This window comes from Lytechinus pictus, chromosome 10, assembly GCF_037042905.1.
Source record: "Lytechinus pictus isolate F3 Inbred chromosome 10, Lp3.0, whole genome shotgun sequence".
NCBI classification, from domain to species: domain Eukaryota; kingdom Metazoa; phylum Echinodermata; class Echinoidea; order Temnopleuroida; family Toxopneustidae; genus Lytechinus; species Lytechinus pictus.
This window is the reverse complement of record NC_087254.1, coordinates 29,465,897-29,483,397: the sequence shown is the minus strand read 5'-3', so window position 1 is coordinate 29,483,397 and position 17,501 is coordinate 29,465,897. Positions and strand designations below refer to the sequence as shown.

The following is a 17,501-nucleotide window of genomic DNA, read 5'->3' as shown; positions in this document are numbered from 1 at the left end:
TTGAATCAGGGGGAAAATTACATAAGATGCTTGGGACGATTTCCACCTTGGAAATGCTCTGCAATGTTAAAGCTTATGGAATATATTAGATGAAGGCAGTAGGTTGTGGTAAGTAACCATACCCACCCTGCCCCCACAAAGCAAACAACAAAATTGTCTGGTATGAATAATGAATAATTGATGGATGGATAGACAAAGGGTGGGTGGGAAGATGGATGGATGAATTAGTGGATAGATGGATGGTTGGATGAATGAGTGGGTGGATGGATGAAGGGAAGTGCATAGGGACATTGTATGCTGTGAGAATTTTGTATTATCAATTTCATCATCTTTATTCAGGCCCAGCACCACCCTCATAATTGTAATCACAATCATCATCACCACCACTACTATCATCATTGTCCTCATCATCGTCGTCATCCTCATTATTTTCATTAGTGTCTTACTCTCCAACACTAGTATACCTGAGGGAGGGGGGGGGGGCTTTTTTTTTTTTAGTTATCACTATCAGAAAATGTATGCCCACCCCCCCCCCCCCCCATCCTGAGCAGGGACTTGGGATTTACACTGTGCTGGTCTCCAACATTCCAGTTTCCATCATTGTAACTCTTTTCACAAATTGATAATATAGCCATGCAAAACAGGTTTAATTTTACCTATTTCTGATTTTAATTCATGTAAAAATATTCTTGTTATAAAACATTGATATGGCATACCCTTCTTTAGGGTATACATATAGATCTATGCATATATACATTCATTCTACAACCACCAGCATAAATTCCTTGACAAAATAAAGATTTTAATCTCATATTGAGAGAATCGCTTGTGCTTGAATTATTTAGATAAGTATCAAGAGTGCGGTTCAAATATATTTTTACTCAATATATATGCAAACCACTAAGAATGGATTGAGGTTACAACGTGCAACATGGATACTGGATGTAACAATGGTTTTGTTTCCAACATCTTTTGATGTAGAATCACCAAGTTTATCTTTTTTCATGGTTTGCTGTTCATTTAATTTCTCCTGCCAGCTAAGCAATTGTTAATCCACTTTTAGAATGAAGGTGAATGGATTTCCCCCATTATAAACAAAATATAAATAATCTTGTTTAAGCAAAGTATAAAAACTACCACTATGTAACTAAAAAAAAACATTTTTCATATGCACAAGTAACACAATGATATGCAGTGTCATAATGAATGAAATTCAGCAGTAAAAGGGGGAAGTTAACCGTCATTGAATTAAAAAATTATGAAAATAAGAACATCTCTAGAAGGGTAGTGAAATAGGCATTTGATTTTTCTGGGCATAAAACGGTGTTTGAATTATTTCTATCGATCTTGATACATGGGGCAATAATTTGAAATATCAACTCAAAATTTTGAATTATTGTTTCTCTTTGACAGATACTCCTCAATAAATTACATATCGTTTTTATGAGGAATACCATCTGGTATGGAATGATTAATCTACATGGGCATCATAAAACCCATCAAAATACAATAGCATTTATTGTAACATACTCAGAACTTGTATATGTACATGAGCAGGCGTATCTCATATCTTCCTCTCATTCTTTGAGAGAAGTGCAGTTTGGAAATAACAATAATGAACAAAATACAACATATGTTGCAATTAAAAGGAATTAACAGAGGTATGTTTCATGCAGTACATATGCAAAACCAATTATACCCAACTAAAATACTATGGCAATGAATTATGTGTATAGCAAGATATCTGTTCCATTACTGGCATTTTGTATTGACAGTTTGTCTATAAACACTTCATATTGAAGAAAAGAAAAATAGAATTCTCCTTAAAATCTAGGCTTAATAGAAAAAAATAAATTAATACAACACACTATTATTGCATTGAAATGCCTCACACACCAAAACCAAATTGGTCCTTTACTGGATAGTATACAGATATTCCACTATCTAGTGAAATGCCAATTATTCTTGAAGCTAATAAATAAAGTAGGCATATATATATTGTATGTAAACATGTAGAAGAATGAAATAGCTCTGCATTTTTTTAAAACAGTTTAACCAACCTACTTATTAATTTTCTAAACAGAGTGAAATCTGTATATTATAAACACTAGACAAGGGAAATAACTCTTTGTGCAGGTGGTCCTTTCAGACAGGTTTCAATAACAAAAACCTCTAGGAAAACCAAATCTGTGGTCTTTATATCCAGTCAGTCTGTCCAGTGGTCACTAAAGCAGATTTCACTGTATATGAATCTAGCAATGGCAGTTTAAATATATCTTAATTTTTTAATATCCATTCTTTTTGTTTCAACGCCAATGTGTGATCTAGAATTTCTTGGATTATAATGGTTTAATCATTCAATACATAACAAAAAATTGTTTGCCTTGCCATCAAATGGAATGGAAGCAATTTTGAAAGGTAGTATCAATACAATGTTCTATTTGGACAGCTTTACACCCAAGAAGCTCAGGCAGCGATATGTGCAAGAAAAGAACCTAATATTATATGGTTGACTGTTAGAAACTTATTTTCTCAATCAGGCAGTCAAAAGTCTGACCAGCAGAAACTTCACCCAAGGATAACATATCTTTCTACTGAAAGTATGACAGTGAAATTTTATTTATATTTATGTATTTTTAAAGAGATGTGAAATAAATTCAGCTGAATCTGAAATGTGATTCATATTTTTGCCATGTATTTCTAGCACTGCTACCAGAATTTCCTATTTAAAAAAATTACAGAAACACTTGCTAATAACACCAAAATATTTTTCAAAGGCCACAAAATATAGAACTTAAATATTCAAATATACAAACTCTGTCAATTTCAGATTATGAAATAACTTTATATTTACAAAGGTCATTCAATGGAAATGTATGGTAATGTGTTGTAAGACAGTAAATGTGAAGCTTAAACACTAAGTGTCAATAAAATTTGGTCACACCCTTTGGATCGATAAAAGAAATGAGCTGTAGCTAGAAAACTGCATAATAAAAACCATTAGTAAAATCTGTCTCGTAATCAGAAAAAAATCTACAGAAAATATATAAAAGAGGGTTTGAAAATCTGGAATAACTGTTACAGACTACAATTAATTAATACAAGAATGAACAAGTATATCATGATAAAAATAGATACATCATATCAAATTATCCAGCTAAATCAATGTTCATCGAAAATACTGAAAGGTTGAGCCTGATACTATTTTTCTAATTTGACCAAATATTCCCACTTCATCTGAGGGAGGGCTGACTGAATTATCATTTTTGTTTCAAAATGGCAATGTTGTGTATATTTCATACAAATTTCAAATATATCATGTACATGTAGATACTATATGCCATGATGACATCAAAAAGCCTCTTCGATCTTAGGTATATATATTTTTAATGAATATGATTTCATCACTTTGGTTTGAAAATAATATTCACATAAACTTGAAAGGCCATGCTTCACGATTTATTTCTCTTTCTCTAAATGGTATGGTCATAAATACCTTAACAAACACCGAACAAATGATTTCATACCATTTATTGTTATGTATAAAAATAGCTCATACGGCTGGCCATGTCCCTGGGAAGATAGAGGTATATTGATTCAATTAATTTTAGTTTAATATGTTGCTTAAGAGAGCCAGGTGGTTCCTGTACAGAGCCTTGTTTGAATTGTGATATTTAGTATCCACTAGCCAAAACTGAAGCTGATAAACCTGTACCCAAATTGAAGGATTATTATGAATGAAAAGTGTACTCATTAAAAAAAAAAAAATTAAGAAAAAAAAAACATGTTTGATTTTTAGGATTTCTCGTCCACTTCAGGGTGGCGTTTCATGAAAGGACTTGTCGGCCGTTTTATCCGACAAGTCCCATTTTAGCCGACAGTTACCATAGGAACAGTGCCTCTCTGCCAATCAAAATCATGGAAAGATGTCAGATCTGACAACTTGTCGGATGAAAATATTGCTGAAACGCTCCCCAGGTGTAGGTATTTCACCTATTTAGAAATATCAGTGAAAAACCAGGCACCTACAACAATTTTTTTTCTAATTACTGCTTGGAAAAAAAATCATTTGCTTGGTACACATAATAGACTGGACATGAACACAGGCCTATTAAAGCTCTTTCATAGATACATGTATTCGGTATACTTTTCCTGAATTGTGCTTAGAATTAGCATGCTTTTTCATGAAGCACGACTTGTATTGTTCATATGTTCCACCATTTTGCCCATGATTGGTTTTACAGAATAGCAAAAATCAATACTGTTTGGACGATTATATAACAACACCATGGAGCTATTGGAGATAATTGGTGGAGAACCTGGATAAACAAAAGAGACAAATTGCTCATAGAAAAGCAAGCTATCCTAGACTGGACTGATTAAAACTATTGTTTGATTCTTACAAAGCCAACCTGGCTGAGAGGTGCTGGAGTCTGATGATGAAGTGTCCAAGCTTTATAAAAAGATCAGCATGGCTCAATTCTACATCCATAACCTCAAGAGTGATGACTACTGTTCTATGCAACCACGTGTTGAAATTGGCCAAGCTGTATGACTCTGGCTTACTTTAGTAATTAGTTAACGTATAATTTCCAAGGATTGGTTTTGCAGAAAAGAAAAACTGTCTGAAGAGCAATTGACAGGAGCTGCGTAATCCTCCCATCTGTGGTATTTGGACACTGTGCCTGCTTCCTGACCAACTTTCAGTCATCCAGGGAGCCAGGCAGTGGAAGCGTTTCGATCTGGACACGAATTGGCAAGTCTCGTGCCAGTCCTACACAGAGTACTGATGCTGTAAAAGTAGTCCCAAGACAGTCAGATGACACTCATGAGTCTGTGTTTGGTTGCTGACTGAAGAACAGTTGTTGTAAGAGTTGCTTGGTGTGTTCCGGACTGGTTACAGTGTGGCTGATAGTCCTGCTATCGTGAAAGATCTCGTAGTCATTGCCATCCTTGAAAAAATAAATAAATGGAGAAAAAATACAGATATTTGAAAACCTATCAGCAGAAAGACAATCATGATATCTGATGTAAATATAAACAATTTGAATAGAATGATATAGTCTCATGCTTGAAATATGATTTTAAAAATTATCTTTAACTTTTTTTTAAGGGGGGGGGGGGGTAGATACATGTATACCAATGGGTGTCTATGGTATACTGTATTTCTAATCAATAACAATTTTGTTACGTTGTATTGCATTATGTCAACCACAAGGATTAATTAGTAAGTTGTATTAAATCAAAACCAAGAGATGGAATTTAAAAAAAATTACTCACAACGGTGTTGCACCTACTGGGAATCAAATCAATCAATCTGGGCCACAGCAACACAAAAAATTAGCCACTTTGACTCCAAGCGATTGAATTTGACTCTGCATGAATAAGGGTGTATTAATGCCTATCGGCCTACCTTTGATGTTCTATCGCCAAAGAAGTATATCTCTTCATACTCTTGATCCAAGTATTGCAAACAGAAGGTCTTATCCCATCCCATCGGGTACACATCAAAGCTTGTTTGCCCTCCTATAAAATGATATGAGGAGAGTACTAGTCAGTGCCATGATGCATTTATAACAGACTTCAGGGGAAAAGATCAAACAAAGTATACTATTAACAAAAACAAACATGTCAGATATAATGCATAACTTTTATTGCATCATAAATTATTTCTTGGGCCCATTGAGGTGGGAAGTAAAAAAGAACTTGCTTTTAACAAATTTTCATAAAAATGAAATGGAAATACACATGTAGAATAGTTTATAAATTTATAATACATAGTAGGAAGTAAGTAAACTGAAGAAGTGGGTAAAATTTTTTTTTTCAATGGCTACAGTAGAAATACAAGTAGATTACTAGATGAAGAACCTTACCTATAGAAAATTTAAGCCCACTGGAAGAAAATCTCTCCCGGAGTGTTTTTACCATCTTCTCTCTGACTTTGTGTTTCTACAGAAAAAAAAGAGGAAAGTGTTTTGTAAGAAATATTATAATCACTATCATCATCATCACCACCATCAATACCATAATGAACATAAAAAGTAATACAAATATAAAGAGTGAAAATTATTCTTTATAAAAAAAAATCATAATTTCAATGGAATCATTTCAATTCCGATGACTCATATGCCCACATCCTTGCAATAAAAGATATCCTGAGCAGAACAACCACACACAAATAGATGTACCAACCACAAATAATATCACAGTAAACAGTGGTGTACTGTTTGGGGGTATTGGAGATTACTGCCCATCCCTTCCCAGAAAAACAAAATTAATATTTTTACATTAATATTCATCAATTTTTGTTTATAACTGACCTGTTTTACTTTTAACAAGCCAAATTCATACCAAAAATCATTAGTAATTACATTTGTTTTATTTATATTTCACCCTCTATTGCTGCTCGCTCTCAATGGTAAAACGTGTACCCTATCCAGAGGGTTGACACCCTCAAATATTTGTTGCCTAACAATGCCACCATTAAAAATAAATACCAATCGTGCAAAAAATTTGAACAAATTTCAAAGTGAGTTCATACAGAAATCAATAAAATTAATCACCTAAGTGTCTAAATGTATGAATGAGAAAAAATATGCTAAAGTGTTCTGGAAGAAATCGCATAATTGCTTAGGAATTAGCAAATAAATATTGGGGTTTTTCCAAACAATAAAAATACAAGTAATTATCAGTGTTGGTGATCTTCAGTGTGATTATTTTTTTAGCTTAGATTTCATGATTTCACAAAGTTCAGTTTATGTCACTGTACCAAATCTCAATCTTCTATAATAGTGATAATCAAAATTTTGTTTTTTTACAGACTTTATTATGAAATCAAATCAGTATTTACTGAAACTATAAGCTCACTTTTCTTTAACCATACCTTGTCATATTCACAAAATATCCTTCTGTCCTCAAGTGTTGAGTTGCATCGTCCCATAGGGCAAATATTGATCATACCCGTTCGACATTCCACAAAACATCCTCTGCAAAACAGAAATAAATTAACCAAAATTAAATTAAACTCTCCTGGCACCATTACGTATCAATGAAAAAAAAACATATCCATATATGGTACACAACTGAACAGTTCCCATCTATGAGGAAGGAAAGGCTGAAGTTTGAAAGGTGAATATCATGGGGTATTTGAAATAAAATAAAATCATAAATATAATAAACATAAAATCAGGGCCTTGCCTTTCAAAGAATTGCTATTAACAACTTCCAATAAAATAAAATTATGCCTTTGCTACATACTAGATCAGGAGGTCACCAAACATTCTGTGTCATATGCTAAATGTATATAAAAAATCTATGTATAAGAATACAAACATGAATAAAATTATGCAAAAATAAAGCAAAAACTTTGACATGCAGATATGAGATCAGTGAAGGGGGGAGGAAAGAAATTAATACCTGAAAATGGTGCATAAATTTGACAAATCTGTACTGATGCCTCAATTTAAGTACATTTCTAGTGCCCCTATCCCCAACAGTAACAACAGCAAAACATAAATAATACAGTAATCCTTTGCATTCATCCTTCTTCCACGCACCGTATCCCTAAAATCATTCACAGAACAACACAACTGGTTCACTGACTCGATTGTTCTGTGATTTTAAAGTGCACCGTTAGTCAAATAATAGTTAATAGGATACTGTATCAAACTCAGTGGCATATAACAATAAGAAGATTTATTGGAGTGAATTCTTAAAAGCTATTGCGTCAAATAACAAGGCAATATGAATGTAGATCTACATACCTTTTGATCGGGAGATGTAAGTCAGCCAGATAATGTAGCACGAAGTTGATGACCTCTTGTAATTTTTCCTCTCCAATTTGCTCAGACATATTCTAAAAGAGAAACAAATTGCAAAATGAATAAATGGGCCTTATGATAAAAACGATTACAGTGATGTGATGATGATGTTAATGATGATCATGGTGATGATGATGATGATGTTCATGATTATGGTGATGATGATGATGATGATAACGATGATGACGATGATGATTTATTTATTTATTTATTTATTTATTTATTTTGTTTTATTTATTTTATACTGCAGGGTAGGCCTGTTCAGTTCTTAAAACTGCTTTACAAAGGCGCCCTGCAGTTTAAAATACATGTCAAGATAACTATGAACAACAACAAACAACATCAAAAATACAAAATATCTAACATCAAAAACAATTAACACCAAAATATAGAGTGGGAAGTGACAATTTAAACATACATAGCATTGTAAATCAATGGAATATCATTTCGCTCTTTATCAATTCGTATGAAAGGCTTTGCATAATTTTTTAAAAACTAACAAGGAGGTACAAACTTGTAAATTTGAAGGAAGTGCATTAAATAATTTGGGTCCGACATATGCGAAAGATTTTCTTTTATGTTCAATTCTAGCTTTGGGAAGCTGAAGGGGGCATCGTAAAGAATACCGTGTCCTGTATTTCACGGGCCGTTTACATACTAAAGGTTTTAAATAATTTGGAACTAAATCATTCATTATTTTATATACAAGAACACAATACTGATATTTTATACGCTGATCTACTGATTGCCACTTCAGTGACTGCAACAAAGAAATTTGTGATATATTATAATTTTTTTTCAAAAGCATTCTGGCATATTTATTTTGAAGTTTTTGTATCTTATCTAAATGATGATGATGATGATGATGTTCATGATGATTATGGTGATGATGATGATGATGATGATGGTAAATAATAATTCAATATTCATTTATTTAAGCCAAACATGTAAAAAGAAACATATATATAATGTACATAAACAGAATCATTACACAACCAGAAAATAAAAATGTGGAAATGACCCGGGAAGGACCAAAAGAAAAGTTTAAAGAACCAGCAGCCTTAATAGCCCGACTGGAGTCCTCAACAACTCATATCTGGTCAAGTTCTTAACCATAATTCAACATTCTAAGCCATGTAGTAGGCCTATTGTTATGAAGGCACACTTAAATAACACACAAATTCACTACTCAATACATTCATATTTCAGTAATCACGTTTCCAATTAGCCAAACAGGTACATTAAAAAAAATTAGTTAAAAAAAATAGTCATCTTATTATCATTAATATTATTCCATAATATTCAAGTTTTTGTAACAGAACATGATGGTCAGTGGTATCAAATACCTTAGGCCCCTATGAATTATGATAACAATGATAATTATCAATTGAAAAAAAAACACTAATAATAAAGCAAAGGCACAATGAAAGAAATTAAAGTCAGTTTATTCAAGGCTTTCATCATTTAACAAGGGAGGACTGGAATATTAGATTTAAGGTCTGAGGCACAGAGTGACAGACCAACGCCAATTAGGAGTAAAGTTAACAAAAATATCTTGAGAACGTTCAAGACAGCCAAGGTTACAATGACATGGTTAGTATGGATTGTTTATTTCTAAAAGGAAGTAAAACCATCTTTCTCAGATCTGAGAAAAACACATATGTTTCCCATATTTTGTAAAATTAGCCTACATGTAGGCTATTATATCAATTGAAGACATAACCCACAGAAAGGTGCACTTTGTTTCAAAATTGTTCTCAAAGTTATATTAATATGTAGGCATATTAACGGGATAATACTGAAATTTAAGGCATCAGGGCCCCGTTGCATAAAAGTTACACAGCCAATCAAACTCAAGGACTTCAGGAAAGTTACCATTGTATGGCAAAGTTACCATTATAATAGTAACTTTTATGCAAGTGGACCAAGCTTTTAAACAAGTGACTTTGACATCTTTGGAAAATTCAATTATACAAACATTATCTTTAGATCGGCAAGGGCAGATCCAGGAATCCACAAACGGTGGGGATGGTCAGCCGACAGATTGCTCAGCATTTTGTAAGCAAGTAAAAAAGCAAAAATACATCACATAAAAGGGAACATTAACTGTCAGAAAAAGGGAGGTAAAATTCTTTTTTTTTCAACGATTGGTACATGCCCTAAGTGATCCCCTCAGATCTGCACCCGAGCCTAGGTAGCTGCATGGCGACTTTCAAGGATCTACTTCATGATAAATTTCCCAAGTAGATCCTTGAACGTCGCCTTCTATCTCCCAACCTTATACTTATGAAATAATGACACAGCGGAAAAAGGACAAATATCAAGTAAAATATATATATGTTTGGAGATGCCATGTTTATTCTTTGTGTAAAATGGAGACCAATGTGATTGCCTGAAAGAAGTTTAAAAAATACTGTGAGACGGTGATACTTATGATAGATGGATTGAAAGATGGACATTTAATGGATACGACACATGGATAGGCGTATGAAGATGTGGGGGAAATGAAAAAAAGAGGCATGGATGGACAAATGGATAAAGATATAGGCCTCGGAGATATTTGATTTGATTTTATTTGCCAAGTTTATATAACGGTAAGTGATTCATACAGCTTGACAGGATAAACCCATGAACGCTCAAGAGCTTAGATGTATTTCCAACGGTAGATAGATAATAAGATATATTTTTAAGATTTCGTTGTTAACTTTCCATTGTGTACATGGTAGTTGCCCCATGAAGTACCTCATTTCATTAATTAAAAGCTACATCCCTTCAAGATCCTTACATTCCTCCACTTGCAGTTCTCTTGTTACCCATCACGTTTCCAAATCCTGGGAAAAGGTCCTTTGTCCAATCATCCTCTAAGTTACAGAACAGTCTTCCTGAAGTCTTTAAAAATATTTAACTTCTGAAACTTTCGAAAAATACATAAAAACATTTGTTTTCCCTTCTTCTTCATTTCATTTTTAAATAGCACCTTGGGCACTCTACAGAGTAGATTTGGCGTTATATAAATCCAAAATATAGCAAATAGGAGGGGCCGAGAATATAGGTAAAGGGGAGAGGGAAAGAGAAATAAAATAATAAAAGAGAGATGATAGGAAAATAAAATCAGATGAAAATAACAGACACCCAAAAATTCGGGAAGATCGAAGACTTGTACATGCAGGTGAAAAGTTGTCTTTAATTCTTTAAAGAGACATCTGAACTTAGAGATGTCATAGTTTCCATGGTTACTGACCTTTTTAGCAAAGACCTGTCCCTTCTGATACGCCACCATGCCGTTCTCTACGAAGACGTAATCGAATATCTGAAGGAGATCGTGACCGAGTTGATCTTCCACACTCTTGATGTCTGAGCCGGTGATCAAACCGATTGGAATGTCAGTCTGAAGCTCCAACAGGACATCAACCATTTCGGGCTCTATCGTCTGATTCGATTATGAAATGAAAAAAAAAAGCCTCATATTTTCATTTCAATCATTTCCATGCATTGATCATTTATCATTATGCTTTTAGTACGGTAATTAATAATTCAATTGTTTTATTTTTCAATTTCAGTCGGTCAATTATTATATCTCAATAGTATTTGAAATTCAATTTCAATTCTTATATATGAATAATTTTTAGCTGAATGAAATTGTCATGTATGATCAAATTATATTGAAATATAATGTTCATTTACTAATTTGTTTTAATGCCAAATTTCTATTATTCATTTGAAAATAATGTCTATCAAACCGTTGATATTCATGCAAAGACATTTTCTCATATCTGAGTAACATGCTTCAATGTCAAGACGATGGAGAAAGAAGAAGAAAACAATAAGAAGAAAAAAAAAGAAGGAAGAAAAAAGAAGGTGGTGCATGGTGGAGGAGGAGGAAAGAAGAAGAGGAACAATGACAATAATAATAATAAGAAGAAGAAGAAGGAGAAGAAGAAGGAGGAGGAGAAGATGATGGAGAAGAATTTGGTGAAGAGAAGAAGAAAAAGAAGAACAAGAAGAAGATTGAGAAGATGTTGATGATAAGGGTATAATACTAAGAGCAGGTGAGATGTGGGTATGTCTATAATTGTCTAGATTATTATTCTTTAAAAAAAATAACATAGGCCTGTAATACACCTTTTTAATGTTATTTAACGATGCGAATATATATTTTGACCCAAAATCCGTACTCTTGTATCGTTTCAGGAAATGATAATGCAGAGTTGTGACGTAATAAAACAGTTGCTTTCCCGGTATTCAAACTGTCCATTCATTTCCTATTCTCTGAGTTATTTCCTCATTTACTGTTACAGCCCTTTACTCCTACAGCCCTTTACTCCATGCAGAACTTCAAATCCCCATTAGTTATTATTGATGTAGCCTAGCTATAATGAATGACGCACGCCGCCCTTTTATAACTAGCTATAAACAAGTCTAGGCATAGCCATACACTCAGTCACTACCCCCGGGTCATTACCTTTCATATTCTGCCCCCCCCCCTTGCCACGTAGGCAAACTGCATAAACAAATTCTGGAGAATATGCCTATAATTTATTATACTTGCTATGATCCAAAAGGAACGTTACCACCAATGACAATGATCAAATATCCGATTCCCTTATTCCTTTTAATTCCCCAGGCCGCCGGGCCCCATTCTACTCCTGTGTACATATTTATCATAGTCACCGATAGCTGAATGTCACTACAAAGTCAAACACGTATTGTTATTGTGACGTCATTGACACACCCTCCATATACCTCCGCATTCCGCCAATCAAATCACCGGTCGCCCGGTGGTAAACCGCAATGTTTTTGGAATGGAAATTTACGACATTGTTTGTGCGCCCAAATCCGGGACTGACACCAATTAAGCCAACAGGCACAAGCATTAAGCATATAACGCAGCTCAGACATTTGAAATGTGAAAATACCCTTCGAAATGTAGAAATGTAGAAACGAGGGTTATATTGTGTCCTCCCCTACCCATTCAAGATTATTGATTTATTGAGAGCGGGAACTCCCGAACTGTATTGCATCACCACCGTCCACGGCCACAGCCATGGCATGCATGGCAGCGAGGAGTATACTAACCAATGGTACTGTAGTATTAACAAGGTCTACGTGCGAAAATGCTAGTAGTAGTCCAGGATAGAAGAGGCATAACCTTGTTTTTTTATATATACAATATTTTTTGATGGTTTCTTGTCAATTCGAGGGTGCTGATTCCGAATCTGAATGATGCCACTCGTGTAACCTTGAGCATTTTCCGCAAATTGGCAAAATCCAATATGGCCGCCAAAATATGCAAATTACCCATGAAAATCCTAAAATTGTCCACACATTGGCTATGAAATGCATGAAAATGTGTGGCAGGAGTGAAATAGTCTCTGAAAAAATAACTTTTGACAAAATATTTATTTTCCTGATATTCAAAATGGCCGCCAAAGGCCCTTGTATACTCTATTATGTACAATATGAATAGGGAAAACTAATTTTCACAAAAATTAGCACTAAAGTGCAAAAATCGCGATGTATGAACGAAGTAATATATGCAAATCATCATTACTAACGAGATATATCATTTATTATATCATATATGGGAACATTTCTGTATTTTGATATCTAAAATAGCCGCCACTGGCCCAAACAGTATTGCGTACAATGGCAATGGGGGCCAAAAAATTCACAAGAGTGATCACTAAAATGCATATTATTAAGATTAAACGAGTTGAATACAGACTAAAAACATAATTGTTCACAAAATATATTATTAATATGCCATGTATGTGATGAATGTTTTATTTTGATATTCAAAATGGCTGCCAAAGGCCCTAAAAGTATTATGCACAATGAGAAAGAGGAGCAAATAAATCACAAGAGAGAGCACTAAAATGCATATATATGTGATAAATTAATGGGATACTGTCTAAAAACATATTTTCTAACGAAATATAACATTCAGGTTTCAAGTTTGTGTTAAATACTGTATTTTGACTTTCAAAATGGCCGCCATAGACATTAACATTATTACGTACAATGCAAAGTAGGAAACCAATATTCACAGGAGTGAGCACCATAAATGCACGTAATAGTGATAAATGAGTAAAATATTGTCTGAAAGCATAATTTCTATTAAGATATATCATTTAATCTGCCAGTTAGGTGATAAATACTGTTATTGGAAAGTCAAAATGGCCGCTACAGGCCCTTATGGTATTATGCACAATGTGAATGGGAACAAATTATTTCAACAGAGTTTGGCTTTGTTTGGCTAAATGGTGATGTATGAGTAAAATATTGTCTGAAAACATGATTTATAACAAAATATATCATATCTTATGCAATTTAGATGATAAAAACTGTATTTCAACATTCAAAATGGCTGCCATATGCCCATTTTGTGAACATTGTTTATCTCCACTCAAATTGTATATTTTACGATAAGGGCCTATGATGGCCATTTTCAATTTAAAAATGCAGCATTTATCAACTTAATTACACATGATATGATATATCTCGGTAGAAACCATGGTTTTAGACAATATTTCGCCCTTTCACAATTCACAATTCACAATTATATGCAATATTTAGAGTCAAGCAAAGCCAAATTCTGTCAAAGTTATATGTCCCATGTTACAATGTACACAATACTTTTAGGACCTATGGCAGCCATTTTGGATTTCAAAGTACAGCATTTATTACCTCCACGACCAATATGTGATGTATTTAGTTAGAAATCATGTTTAAGACAATATTTTTACTCGTATATCACAGTAATATGCATTTTATAATTCTCACTCTTGTGAAAATTAGTTTGTCCATTCGCATTGTACATGATAAATATAGGGCCTATGGCTGGCGGCCATTTTGAATGTCAAAATACTTCATTTATCACATAAATGGCATATTAATGGTAATGATGGCAATGATGTTTTTAGTCAGCATTCCACTCGTTTATCTTAATAATATGCATTTTAGTGCTCATGCACTCTCGTCATTTTTTTTGGCCCCGGCCATTGCCATTGTACATACTCTTTGGGCCAGTGGCGGCTATTTTAGATATCAAAATAAAGCAATATCCCCATATATGACATAATAAATGATATATCTCGTTAGTAATGATTTGCATATATTACTTCTTTCATACATCGCGATTTTTTTTGCGGTTTAGTTCTAATTTTTGTGAAAATTAGTTTTCCCTATTCATATAGTACATAATAGAGCATACAATGGCCTATGACGGCCATTTTGAATATCAGGAAAATAAATATTTTGTCAAAAATTATTTTTTCAGAGAGTATTTCACTCCTGCCACACGATTTCATGCATTTCATAGCCAATGTGCGGACAATTTTAGGATTTTCATGGGTAATCTGCATATTTTGGCGGCCATATTGGATTTTGCCAATTTGCGGAAAATGCTCAAGGTTACACGAGTGGCATCATCCAGATTCGTAATCAGCACCCTCGAATTGACAAGAAACCATCAAAAAATATTGTATATATAAAAAAACAAGGTTTGGTCAAGTTTCTATGGGGCCTATCCTGGACTATAGCTCGAGCTCGGCCCCAAAGGGCAAGGTTCTGGTGCCAGGTGCCGATTGTCAGTAAAACTCGACGGAAAAATTCCATTGTCATGAAGTAATTTACAATCATGGTAAAAGGAATACTCTCACACAGGGATAATGAAAATTCAAATAAAAAATAAAACATGCAAAATATTATTAAAAGCACGATAACATCGTAATCGTATATATGTGAATTGAAAAGCAAATCAATCGAAATTAATTATATTTATAGACATAATTAATGTAAGCATCATTATTTCTATCATCCGTTTAAACTAGTGAATATAAAATTATATTCGAATTGAATTATTAAAACATGAAATCCAGTATTGTAAGATATATGCTTACCATTCGAGTGTGTGTTATTGTCCCGTCCATGTCAAATAGACATATTCTTCTGCGATTTTTGCCCATCATGAATAAGAATTATTATTAAATCCACCAAAAATCAAAGTGATCCAGTCACCCTGGTCCAGTCGATGTGACAATAAAGCCTGGTCTACATCCTATTACAATATGAGTGAAATACAACTGATGGATTTGTAGAACATCGAATTTCAGAAGAATTATATTCCACCGTGCAACAGCTCTTTATACGCACTGAGACTGATCTGCATCTGATGAGCGCTGGCGACGTGTGGATCCGACAACGTCTGTGCTTGCTATGTACTCAAGCGTACAGGCTCAAACTGGATTGAGTGATCGTGAACAAGACATGCGAATGACCTCAGGAAATCGAGAATACTAGTATTCATTCGTACTAGTATTTTGCGTTGTATTCAACTTGTCAAGAAACGAGAGCGGAAATGTCGGTGTCCCGCCGGGCGCGCAAGATAGGACTGAGCCTGGATTTTGTCTTCTTGATCCAATACAAGGGTTGCATACAAGGGTTGCATGATCCCGATCAGAGGGCCCCCTGCCCCCCCCGGCCCGCATGCATGATCCCTTTTTTTTGTTTTTTTTTACTGGGGAGGGAGGATCGGTACTGGCTTCTATGGGAGTTGTTGGGTATAATGGCGACCAGTCATATTTGCCTATGCGCTACCCCGTGCGCTACCGGGAGTGATCGTTAACTAATAATAATAACATGCGACCATTTTATCTTCTTTCTTTTTTGCCAATTGCTTCTGTGTGGTGACCCACTTGTTTCCCCTTTCCAATTCGAAGTTGTAATTTTTGGGGAGCTTATTTTTGCGTCCGTTTTGATGCGTATATAGGCCCTATATTTTTTCTTGACAGAACAATGCAACGGCTCCAACTTTGGCTAGCTGTTCCCCTATATTTATAAAATGATGGACCCCTATAGACATTTAGATATAATCATGCATAGGCCTATATATTATTAGACCATGGAGCTCCGTTTAGTAGCTCCATGATTAGACTCATGCTCCCTTTTCAGGTGTACGTACACTATAGCCTATACCAATCGAAATCATGAATGAGCCCGTTTCACAAAGCGCTCTGATTTGTTTTTTTAGGGGGGGGGCAGTGACGCAACATGGGTCGGTGGCCAGGGGGGCAAGAGCCAACAATTTCCCGGTTATATCATGGTATGAACAGGCATAATGGTGCAATTAGGCGAACATTTTTAGAGGGCCAGATATTGCTTAGCGGGTAGAATTATCTTTTGATTAAAAAATGTGAGCGAGCGAAGCGAGCAAAAATTTTGACGTTTTTATTACAAAAATCCAATTTTGTGATAGATTTTGACATAAGCGAGCGAGAAAAAATAACCTTTTCATCAGAATCTAACTTTGAGATATTTTTTGACATTAGGCCTGTATTCAGTAAATAAAATCATGTATACACTTTTCTTTTGCTTTTCTTTCCTCCTTTTTTTGTTCTTGGTTGTAGAACTTTTCAGGGCCATTGCCCAACCCATCCATAATCATATACGGCAGTGCTATGCGGTTGGGGTCCGGGGAGGATCCCCCGGAACTTCTTGTTATCATCAAAGCCTTTTTAGACCTCGGAGATTGCCGCTATTGCGGCGGGTATAGCTTTTATCAACACATTTATTCAACCCAGTTGCGTAATGAACCAAATATTTTGAGGTGGCACAACACAGCAATGTGGGAAAATTTGTAAAAGTAACCAGTGAGCGAAGCGAGCTGGAAAAAAATGCCTA

At 34.5% G+C, this 17,501-nt stretch overlaps 1 protein-coding gene across 1 annotated transcript; it reads right to left on the bottom strand.

Annotated features, from left to right (window-relative positions):
* Positions 1-645: 645 nt before the first annotated feature.
* On the bottom strand, positions 646-16,391 carry LOC129269437 (uncharacterized). Its single transcript, XM_054906938.2, has 7 exons — positions 15,722-16,391; positions 11,062-11,250; positions 7,764-7,855; positions 6,884-6,986; positions 5,874-5,949; positions 5,414-5,526; positions 646-4,952 (listed from the first exon to the last, which is right to left on the bottom strand). The coding sequence occupies exons 1-7, from the start codon at positions 15,788-15,790 to the stop codon at positions 4,827-4,829; spliced, it is 768 nt and encodes a 255-aa protein (XP_054762913.2). The 5' UTR covers positions 15,791-16,391; the 3' UTR covers positions 646-4,826.
* Positions 16,392-17,501: the final 1,110 nt, after the last annotated feature.